The 12,343-nt window shown below is 41.3% G+C and overlaps 1 protein-coding gene across 1 annotated transcript in view; it reads left to right on the top strand.

The window, feature by feature from the left end:
* Positions 1-2,935, top strand: part of LOC310935482 (extracellular calcium-sensing receptor-like) — a gene marked incomplete at both ends in the record, with an annotated part of 132,380 nt that extends 129,445 nt beyond the window's left edge. Inside the window, 3 exons of the mRNA XM_083899393.1 lie at positions 1,517-1,741; positions 1,827-1,950; positions 2,025-2,935. Coding sequence (XP_083755519.1) covers positions 1,517-1,741; positions 1,827-1,950; positions 2,025-2,935 — 1,260 coding nt within the window. The remainder of the gene's footprint in view (positions 1-1,516; positions 1,742-1,826; positions 1,951-2,024) is intronic.
* Between the last annotated feature and the right edge of the window lie 9,408 nt (positions 2,936-12,343).

The following is a 12,343-nucleotide window of genomic DNA, read 5'->3' as shown; positions in this document are numbered from 1 at the left end:
GAAATGCTCTGGCCTGCTCGACGCCCCACATCCAGCAGTTCTTTTTTGACAGTAGTTCACACAGGGGTTTGTACCTTTCCGCCAGATGTGGGATAAACTTGCCCAGCTGGTTTACCATGCTGAGAAAAGATCTCAGTTCAATCACTTTTACTGGCTTCTGCATTTTCTTCACAGCCTTTTCCCAGATCTGGGCTGATGCCACTGGTGGTGACCACAAGAACCAGGAAGCTCACCTCAGACTTTGACAGGTCACATTTTTCTGTGTTTAACATGATGCCTGCCTTTTGGATCTTCTCAGCACTCTTCCTGTGAACAACCCCACACCAGCACATCATCAATGTGGCACACCATGCCCTCGAGCCTTTCAGTGACCTCACCATCCTGTTCTTTAAATGTTCAGGAGCTGATGCTATGCCAAAAGGTGTCAACTTCGCTGAATCTTCTGTCAGGGGAATCTGCCAGAACCCCATATTTGCATCCAGCTTACAAAAAATGTTTTCCTCCCCGTAGCTGCAGTCTGGCAACCCCCACAGCATCAAGTGGACTCTTGCTCGGTCCCAGGAGTGGCTTTGTTGCTCTGCGGAGCATGGGTGGATTATCCTTATACAACTCCCGGAAAACAACATGCGTTAAAACTGACGTCGGCACCTGTGTCGATTTTGAACATCAGACTGCTGTCGTGGATGTTGATGTTGACCATCCAAGGATCGCCGTCAGCCGTGATGCTGCCGAGGAAGATGACTCTTTTTTCTTTCGGCTTTGAAAAGTCGAAGGACTCCGGAGGCTGGATATTGAATGTAGCACACAGTACTGGCCCCACGACTACTCTCTGTCCTGCCGTTAGCTGCTGGCTGCTGCCACTAAAATCTCCTCCTCCATGACTCATCCTGTCCCCCAATCACTTTTTCTTTTGCATGTGTCCTCCTTTTCTTCACTCCATGCCAACTACAGGACTTCTGACACCATGTTGTGTTGGTAAAACACACGCGTGAGTCCACTTTAAGTTGGACGTGACTTGTTTATTTTGTTAGCCTCTACCTTAGCATGCTACACTGTAACGCCCCGATGCAACCTGACTGGCCTGCTATAAGACGTCTCCCCCCACACTTCATCATGCACAGACTATCAGTTAGAAGATGCTTTAGTGCTGCAATTAATGGAATAACTGTTACAGATGCATCACATGAGCTGATCTCTTTAGTTAACTGCTCAAAGAGAGAGAATGTTCTCTGGTGTGAAGTGAATGTCGCAGGGAGTTCATAATCAGCGCTGTATGCAGCCAAGTTTTGATTTTGCGCAAAGAGACTTTCAAGCATTTAATAGGTGCTGTTCCACAATGTACTCACATCTTATTGGAATCGTTTTATTGGTGTTCAAACTGATCTTGGATATACTCTAAGCGGGAATTGACAAGAAGTATGCTGCACGCAGTTTTTGCATGCGTCATCACAACATCAACAACGAGCACTGTACTTTAAATGATTTCCCCCATTTGTCCCTAATCTTATTTTCATAGATTATGCATTACATGGAAAAAGTCAACTTCACAACATTTGGTGATGAAGTGTCATTTGATGAAAATGGTGATGCCTTACCTGTATATGACATCATGAACTGGGTGTGGCTCCCTGATGGAAGAACTAAAGTTCAGAGAGTGGGTGAGGTTAAGAGGTCAGCCTTCAAAGGTGAAGAACTCACACTGGATGAAGACAAAATCTTCTGGAACTTTGAATCCAAACAGGTAACTTCTAACTTTCTTAGCCAACCATCTCTTTACCTTAAGCATTACAGATGAGTCTAACAGACACTGATGTAACTCCGCACAGCCTCCTCGGTCAGTGTGCAGTGAGAGTTGTCCTCCAGGTACCCGCATGGCCAGAAAGAAGGGGGAACCTGAGTGTTGTTTTGACTGTGTCCATTGTTCTGAGGGAAAGATCAGCAATACAACTGGTGAGTGTAAACTTTTAAACACCACAGTTCAGAGTTGTTGTACATGTATCTATTCCATCACCCTCTTTTCTCAGACTCCATGGAGTGCACCAGTTGTCAAGAAGATTTCTGGTCCAGCCCCCAGCATGACCACTGTGTTCCTAAGAAAACAGAGTTCCTCTCCTACCATGAGCCTCTGGGTATCTGCTTGACAACCACCTCACTGTTGGGCACATGTATCTGTGTTGTTGTTCTGGGCATCTTCATCCATCATCACAGCACACCTATAGTTCGTGCCAACAATTCAGAACTCAGTTTTCTTCTCTTGGTGTCGCTGAAATTCTGTTTCCTCTGCTCGTTGCTCTTCATTGGACGACCCAGATTATGGACTTGCCAACTAAGACATGCAGCATTTGGCATCAGCTTTGTGCTTTGTGTCTCATGTATCCTGGTGAAAACCATGGTGGTTCTGGCTGTGTTCAGGGCCTCCAAACCAGGAGGTGAGTCCAGTCTGAAGTGGTTTGGTGCTGTGCAGCAGAGAGGGACAGTTCTGTTTCTGACTACTGTTCAAGCAGCAATCTGCGCTGTCTGGCTTGTCTCTGCTTCACCAGTGCCTCATAAAAATACCCAGTATCACAGTGACAAGATAGTTTATGAGTGTGCAGTTGGGTCCACAGTTGGTTTTGCAGTTTTACTTGGTTATATTGGTTTACTGGCTGTCCTCAGTTGTTTGTTAGCTTTTCTAGCAAGGAATCTTCCAGACAGTTTCAATGAGGCCAAACTCATCACTTTCAGCATGTTGATCTTCTGTGCAGTGTGGGTGGCCTTTGTCCCTGCTTACATCAGCTCACCAGGCAAATATGCAGATGCAGTGGAGGTTTTTGCCATCCTGGCCTCCAGTTCTGGACTCTTGGTTGCGCTGTTTGGACCCAAATGTTACATTATCCTGTTGAGACCAGAGAGAAACACAAAGAAGGCCATCATGGGTCGTGGCATTGGATCATAGCTACTGCAAGAGACCACATTCGTCAATTCTAGCTAAAATGTACACACACGAATGCAGCTAAAATAATGTTTTAATATATATTTCAAAATTATGTATATGACAAAAATTATTAGAAGTAATTGTATTTAAATGTAAAATAACTTGTTTAAATGGCTATTCTCTTTTCCAGCATGCTATTAAAATCTATGTATGTTTATGATTCTTTTGATGCCCAGCTCAATGTACGGTCATTCAGATGCATGAACTCTCTCTCCTTACCAGCTCCTCAGCATTACATACATACCACTTCTTAGCTGACCCTCTTTTTGGAGTCCCTGCTTGAAAATGGCATGCCCAAACTAAAGAATAAATCTCTGCAGTTACATGCTCTATGTGGATTATCTTGGTATCAAAATACAGATACCACTTGTGAGAGTGTGTAAGTTTCACTGTAGATGCCACTGTGTCAGAGTAAATGTACATGGAACACAGCATAACAAGGATGATTTTTTTCTCTCACCTAAAAAAATATTGTATTTTAAAGCGAATATCACCTTTAAAATATGCAGTAGGAGCTTAAAAACTCATGGAGGTCATGTAACAACATGTGGACATGAGCTGTGCAAAGTCTGATGCTGTTGAAGTGAAGCAGAGTAAAGTTGCAGAGGTTTTAGTAAAGAGATGTCTAGGTGTTCTCTCTTTTGGCACAGTTTGGCACAATCTGAGGGACAAGCTAATTATCGCCGGTATCCCAGAGCAAGAAGAAGAAGACCCAGAGCTGATAATTAAAAACTTTATTCAAAAACAGCTCAAACTATCAGCGGATACTGTTGGAAACATCAGCTTTCACCGTGTTCACTGGCTGGGAAGGAAGAAGCAGGATGACCGCAGACCGAGGCCCATCGTCGCGAAATTCGAGCATTTTAAACAGAAGGAGCTCGTTAAAAGCCGAGGCAGGGAGCTGAAGGGCACCAACTTCAGCATGAACGACCAGTTCCCCGGAGAGATTTTACAGCGTTGTAGGATTCTTTTCCTGATCAGGAAGAAGTTCACTGAGGAAGGATCCCGGGCAGTCATATCGGTGGACAGACTCTATGTCAATGGTCAACTGTTCCGTGATTGGGAGTCTACCCCCTGACTCATCTGAATCCTTAAAACAGGTGAACGATAATACCCCAAGCTCTATGCAGAATTGTTTCTCTTTTTCTCTTTATAGATATTATACATAACACACATCTCAAAGAAAGAAGGATGAGTAAGGAAGTGTTTGTTTTATGTAAGTTAGTTAGTTTATTAATGTTGGTGATGCTTGTCTTCCCCCTTCGTGTTCTCCCCTCTTTGTTAACACGCACTGTCATCACCCTCAGTATTAGTATGAACATACAAGTTCAGGCACACGCAGGCATATACACACAGTACACATTACAGGTTAGATTTAATAGAACTACACGCGCATACAACTACACGCGCATACAACAATAACACAAGCAGGCACAAGCATATACAAACATACACGCACGCAAAAAATCACTGAGCTCACATTGCGAGGCATACTTTAGGCATGGCTATGACATTAAATCTTGTCACTTGGAATGTACGTGGAATTGGCTCACAGGGAAAGAGATTAAAAGTTATTAATCACCTAAATCATGTAGTTTTGTCAGGCTTCCTTCTTCTTGAGAACACCAGGTGATGAGATGATGATGTAGAATAAGACTCTGTGACACAAGACTTCACCAAACAAAGAGATCTTTATTATGTAACGAGTCAAGTGTCAATTTCAAGCACTGCAGTTGCTTGGGAGCGCTTCAGCCGAATTCTCCAGAAGCACTGTGTGAAAGAAATTTCATTGGAGTCATCGGTGTTGGTTAAATCGTGTCTTTACTTCATGCATGAAGGAGAGAAACTGTCACCAAAGCTGGTCTAAATGTTCTCTGACGTTGCTTCAGAGAGCTCAAACATATATACAGTCACATCAAAGCAAGTTACAACAAGACAACACACTTTCTTTATGACCCACACATGTCATCCTGTGCCCCTCATGCCGACCCCTGCTTTTACAATCCCATCATTTGTTCACAGCTTGACTTTTGGTTAATTGTTATCTTTAACAACATACAGTAAGCCTTACACTAAAAACTCCCTCACGGGAACAGGAAAACAATTTATTTCCCACAACTGCCCAACAGTCAGCAAGACTATACATCTTATAGGAAATTTGGCCATCCTGCTATACATCACCTCCTGCCCTTATAAGGTCTTCTATCTTTAGTCACACATAGTTGCCCCTTCACAGCATAAACAGACTTCCCTTGTAACCATGTGCACCTAGCCTCCCCTCCTTCCTGAGGAACCTTGTAGCCATGTGGTGTGTATGCATCAGGACTCCTCACATCCTGGGGAGCCTTGTGCTCCTTGGTGTGGTGGAATGGGCCTTGAGCATTTGAGGTGGAATTTCGCTGTGTTAATGTGTTCATCTAAGACACTTCATTCCCCCCTTCGGGACTTCATAGAGTCCCGAAATACAAAATAATTAACACAGCAATGTTGTTTGGCATATGACATAATCACACTTGCTCGTGGACTCCAACAAAGTCCTCCTTGTTCGGTCTTATTAAACTATTGAAGCATCTAATTTTAAAAACTTAAATTTTTAGATCAGCTAATTAAGTAATTTCCTATTTGATGTCCTATTCACACATTATTTTAACTATTTCAGACTAGGTAACCTACTCACCTACCTTAATCAGATCATATTCGGCTACACTTAGCCTCACCTGTCAGATCCCCTTCCAGTCACACTCCTGTAAGCTAAATCTCCTTTTGAGTGTAGGTGTAAGGGAACCCCACAGATCAGCCATTATCTCCCAATCAGAAAAACCACCCCTCCTAAAAGGTGGGAAAAAGACTAGGAGACCTTTCTAAACTTAGCTTGGAGAAACTCTCATCCACTTAGCCAATCAGGATAAGAAATCTCCTTTAAAATTAACAATTAATATTTATTCTCTAATTGAATGACTCTTTGCCAATCAGTCATATAACACACTTTTAACACTGAAGATTTCAAAACATCTAAAACATCATTGTTAGAAATCACACTCCAACAAAACAAATCTCCATGTTGTAAAAGACACCTAATAAAAATAAAGAAAACATAAAAACACAGTTTCTATATCTAAACATTCACACATCTGTCATCTGATGTTATTTAAATGTTGAAACTTCAGTAGCATCGCCTCCCAATGCGATATAATATGATGTAATGTCCAGTGTATGCTGACTCAGTGAATCCTGCTTCTGTCATGTTCAGGAACCACAGTCCACTTTCTGCTGTTCAAGTTGTTGCTCTCTTGCACTTCAAGATTTTCCTTCTATTTGCATTACTCTCAGACCCCATGCTGCTCTTGATCTTGTCGTCCACTTCCTTGTACCGGCTTAGTTGACACCATCCCATGCTCCTCCAGACTGGACTGCTGATGATGGTCTCATCACAGTTCAGGCTCCTTCTCTCATTGGCTCAGTCCACTTCTTTTGGACCTCCCCTCGGGTACACAGATTCACAGGCAGCATCAGTCACTCAACTTCCTTGTCCCCAGCTGAGCTTCCACCATCTTTCTGAAAGTAAACAAACTATGGACACGCCTATGGAGGGCAGTCATCTAATGTGGGTTATTTCATAAAGACAATGCTGTTATATAATTCAATACATCATGCTTTTTCAAACAGTGGGTCCTTATGGGTCCTCTCAGCAGCTGTGTTAGCATAGGTCGACCTGTTAGCATTTCATGCAGTGTTAGCACTGGTGTGAATTAACATGCAGTAATTCATGGTTGTAAGTAGCCAAACATGTATTCAATTCAGTTTAGTGGTTGTACACATTTCATTTAACTTTGTCATTAATTCTCTAAACCAAACCTTGATTTTGAATAATGATAAACAATAATGACAAACAACCACTCACTTCCACACTCACATCTCAATTTACAGCATCCAATATACCTAATCCCCCTGCTTGGAGATTAAACTTAGAATAAATAATATTCAAAACATTCCCAAACATTTTTCATCAACTACTTCTTCTCATTTTTTTCCCAACTGTTTCTTATCCTTTTTATCAGCTGTTTCTGCTCCTTTTTTCAACTGTTTCTGCTCGAAGGTTGTCCAATGGTGTTATTTCAATCCAATGACTACAGTGGTTCATCACTATCAGAAGTTATTACTTTATTGTTCCTAATGCCTACACGATTCATAACTACATATTTAAATTCTCGATCTAGTAATGGGATTCTCAGTGAACTATTAAACTACCAACAAAGAACATACATTAATTACATTATTTCATGCACAAATTTAAATTATTCCATTAAATGTATTTTGTTGTTCCAAAATTTTTTAATGTATTTATTTTATTGTTCCAAATTGTATTTCCATTATTCCCCCCTCGCACAGATTCCAACTGTGTGAATCCTAAGGGAAATTACAATTATACAATCACCTTTTATTGTAGAATGGTCTAATAAAAAGAATAAAAAAATTAAATCATGAGCCACCAACATACATCTCCAGAGAGAAAATTAGAACCTTTGTACTTTTTCACACAGTTCTTCCCCATTGATTCATGAAAATTTGGGCAGAAGCCAAATTTTGGTTATTTTGGTCGTCACATTTTCAAAAGTTCCCCCTTATAGAAATATTCTCCCCACAAATATATTGGACTAACACCTTCACGTTGAGAAGGCTGAGCTCCATAACCACATTCTCCCCAATCAGGGTCAGCTCATGAACTCCTGCAGTTTCCAGTCTCACCACATCCACAGCACAGATGTGGCAGCATCCTTCACTCATTGTTCATCTGCTGTATGTGACACTGTCAACGTTACTGTTCATCACTGGAACTTGGGTCTTCTTCTCGCATTTGACAATCCTCAAAGAGGTATCTGTGCCAGCTTTCTTTGCACTGTCTCACTTTGCATCTTAAAGATGTGTTCGCTCTTTAACACCTCTGGGTCTTCTTAGTGGGAGATTCGCCTCGTAATCCTCTCCACATCACCTTTTGACAAAGGTTGAAGTTAGTCTCATCTTCAATGGGAATCATCATCCAGCCTTTTCCCTTTGGAGTAATTAAAAAATAGTAACCAACCAGGAGAACGTCTATCTGGTGGGTGCATTACCTGTAATCAAATGTACCTCCTTTTGGCCAGATAAATTCCATCCATTAGACCCATTTTTCTGACATATTTTGACTGTCCTTCATGAGGTCAGGATGTTTCTTGAATACCAATTAATCTTGATATTTATTCCTGTAAACTTTTAAATTAAATACATAATTTTATTCAAACTAGGCATTCGTTGGTAAATGTTTCAATTCTACAGCAAAATACAATTAATTATGAGAAATAGCCTAAATATCAGAATTAATATATCAATCTATCTGCATATATGTGACCCGCCACGGACCAAGCGGGAACAAGTCGGCCGAGTGCAAAACGAGAAAGACAGGAAAACGTTATTTTTTTCAAAATTAGGGATTTCCGTTTTTTTCAAAATTACACAAGTTGAAGTTTTGAAGAAGCCACTACATGCTTCAAATCACAGTATTGTGGGTCTTAAAACCATAAACTTTGTGTTTGAATTAAGGTTGTTTTATCTCTGTGAATCGCTCCTAGTTTGGGTGTGGCGATCTCACATTCCAGAGCTTTTGTTGTTTATTCAGCCAATCAGCTGACGATCACAGAGAATACACATGGCTAATTAATATGCAGCTCTCACTCAGAGAGAGTGAGAGAGCGAGAGAGCAGGGAGAGAGGGAGGGGGAGAGAGAGTGTGTCGAATGTCCAGCGCTTATGTGTGCAGTGTGTGTGTGTGTGTGTGTGTGTGTGTGTGTGTGTGCAGTGTGTATGTGTGCAGTGCGAAATTAAAGCGTGATTATCATCAAAGCAGTCATCATCAAAGCTTTGTTTGACAAAGGAAGGCAAAGAGAACTGGGGTCCGTTTCACAAAGCAGGTTCAACAAACTCTGAGTCTAACCCTGAACTCTGAGTTGATCTACTCTGAGATAGGAAACTCTGAGTTTTCGGTTTCAGAACAGCTGATTTGAGTTAGTTTGTTCAACTCGGAGTAGTTTCACCTCGAGTTAAGCGCGTGCGCCACAAGTATAAAAAGACAGTATGAATGGAGCCCCGTTTCGACGAGTCACCATGACAACGGGGAAGCGGAGGGTGACGTTCTTCACGGCACTGGAGTTGGGAGAACACTGAGAGAACACTGCTGCTGATGAGGAAGTTTAAATATCGTCCTTTGCACAATCACAATAATATTACAGAGGAAACTGCTTGAGTTGTAGATTATTAATTAATTTATTTAGGTGTAATCCCGCAGGGGAGAAGCGCAGTTGGCAGCAGTTTAATATGAAACATGAAAACATTGTTCAAACAGGTAAAACCTCGGTATAATCTCATGGGATTAACCTCATTGTGATCATGTTTTACATAAAGTAAATATGAAGTGGCTGTTTGATTGTACAGTTGTTTTATCCCCAACATAATGATGTTTTCACACATAAATGACTTCTCATTATTTATATCACGTTCAAGTGCTCTGCATCTATGACGTTCTATAAAAGAAAAAAATGTAAATTTGTAAGTAAAAAAAATAATTTAAAAAACCGCAGCGCGACAAAGTTTCTGCTGTGATGTGAGAGCGTCTCAGGTTGTTAATGTTGTAAATGTAAGGACTGATTAGGTTGTGAATGTGACGTGAAACTGTTCCGCTCAAAAAGAAAAGTGTCTGGAAATGTAAGAACATGTCTGACGTCTGATAATCATCTCCTGATGAATATTTAATTCTCTGCGCAGTAATGCTGCACCTTCATCCACAGACATGGTTGTGAAAATAGTCTCCACCTAATATAACTTCTAATGTAAACGCAGAACAGACGCAGAACTTTACTACGCTACAACTCTGCTGACTGAATGAATGAGGAAATGAAATATCGTGTGTGTCTGAAAGAGGGCGGAGACAGAGAGAAACTCAAGGTTTGCGGAGAAAAACCTGCTCCCGACCAGGTTAGTTTCAAAGAGCATGTTACCATGGTAACTGACCGAGAGGTTAAGTTATCTCTCTCTGTGAAACAGGCTAGAGTTACTCCTCTTTCTCTGGTTTGACTTACCTCCCTTTGTGAAACGGAAAACTCGGAGTTTCCCTCATTTCAGGGTTAACAGACTCAGAGTTTTCACTAAACCTGCTTTGTGAAACGGACCCCAGGACAATAAGTCAGCTGTGGCTGAGCAGCTTCTTCACAAGGACAGCGAAAGCACAGAGACGGCTGTGTGTGGACTGTTAGCATTTTAAGCTAGCGATCTTTATGCTAACGTGTTAGCAGACTTCATCGTCACAAAAACAACAAACAGATGGATTATTCCGCGGCTGAAAGAGAGCAGGACACACACGGTAGTTGTCTGAGATGATGACATGACGCCAGCACCGCTCCTATCTAATTGGACTTTTGGAGGCGAACAGACGTAAAACTGCGACGAAAAAGGAAGCACGCCCGGACCTCTTATCTGATCGGAGGCACTGAAGTCTGCCGGAATATCTTTCAGTTTCTTATTGGGTGAGTTTTCATTAACGTTGTTAATCTATGTTATGTTAGTGTTCATTCAAAGTCACATACAGACGCACATAGGGACGCTGTCTTTTAATAATCCACTGTGCGTTTCATAACGCTGTTTGGCTACATTGTTATTATTTCGCTAGCTCGGTACTGTATTATTACAATGAGAATGATGCGCACATCGAAACCAGAATCCTGGGCATAAGGATTGGCATGTGAAGTTGCTGCCAACCCATGTGTCCGAAGCCTCAGTGTGGCGTCAATACATGAGGTCGGCGAAGGCTCTTGATATGTGTATAAATTGATTTCTATACAATAGCCAAATGCTTATATAGACTGCAATATGTAATGTGTAAAATGTCTTTTTTTGGGGGGAAAAGTTAAATAATTATTTTCATTGTGGTTCTTGCTGTCAACAGGTAGTGGAACACAGCTCTCCTGAAAGTCGCCTCAACCTTCCGCAGCTTGTTGGAACGGCAGATGGCAGATTGATAGTAAAGACCATCGACTGGCAGACACATCTGAGTCCCTACTTTCAAAAGCTCCCACAGATCAAGAGTTATCAGAACTTTAGGTATTTATATTCAAAATTCTGCATTTTATGAATAAAAAAATCACGAATGGACATGATAGTGTTCCATGTGAACAGTGAGCCATGTTTTAAATATCCTGTTTGCTTCTATTCTGTCACAGCTTTGATGCCAACAGACCAGGTGTGGTGCTTGCTCAAACTCACAGTGATGCAGAGCCTATCGAGTTTCAGCTACTGCGCAACCCAGGAGTTCTGCCCCCTGTTGACAGTCTTCCCGTCCTGGCCCCACCTGGACTGACCGTGGACAGGCAGACGTATCTTGTTGAAAAAATCAGGCCTTTCTGTTCTGATGAGGCAAAATACTTCACATGCCCAGCACCAAAGGTTACAGCACAGAAGAGTAAGCAGAAGAGGGTGCGTTTGTGATGTCATCATTTAGCCCGCATATCAACTGTGATGGACAGAGTGGGTACAGCCACATTGTGGGGGAGGAACTGGTATTGAAGATGATAATATAGTCCATGGTCTGGAAAATATTGATCTCTCCTTCACACACTTAGATATATTTTATTTGATATTTGAAGTATGTATCTATCTTTCACCTTTCTTGTTTCTCATTTTTATTCAAGTCCTTTTGTAACAGAAGAATTTCCCTCTGGGGATCAATAAAGTAAATTCTGATTCTTATCTGTCCACTGAAGTACTTACAGCAAATAACACTACATTGACATGAACTACATTCATTCCTTTGTTTTCAAACTGCTACACTATTACTGTCCTGTGGGCTAACAGAAATCAGATGTCACTGACAGCTAGACTGGGTGGGGGGTTGTGACCATGTTAATGTGATGCAAATGAGCAGCTATTGGCCTGGCCCCTCAAGAAGGTCCAAATCTTTCAGGCTGAATTTCTCCCTAAAGCAGTTTGAGGAGTGCCTACATTCAAATGGCCACATCTTCTTCAAAAATGATCAGATGGACATGTGTTTGACATTGTTGGAAAACTTAGAAATCACACTTTTGGAATCTGTAAATAACTCCAAATGTCCCAAAGTAGACTTGTGAACCCTTTTGCCATGGCTGGACACATTTAGTTACTTCGTGTTTATCTCTAATTCCAAAACACACAAACAAACAAAATAATATTTTTCTTTTATTAAAATGTATACATTGATGGGTTTATCACACACTTTCTTTCTTTTTCTTTTAGTTTCCTCCTTTGCTGGCGCATTCGTTCTTCAGGAAGAAGGCGTCAGAGAGGGCGTTTTAGAGTCGTTTGTATATTA

The sequence above is a fragment of the Microchirus variegatus genome, assembly GCF_963457635.1.
Source record: "Microchirus variegatus genome assembly, chromosome: 13".
NCBI classification, from domain to species: domain Eukaryota; kingdom Metazoa; phylum Chordata; class Actinopteri; order Pleuronectiformes; family Soleidae; genus Microchirus; species Microchirus variegatus.
The sequence above is the reverse complement of the archived record's forward strand: the minus strand, read 5'-3'. Positions and strand labels throughout refer to the sequence as shown.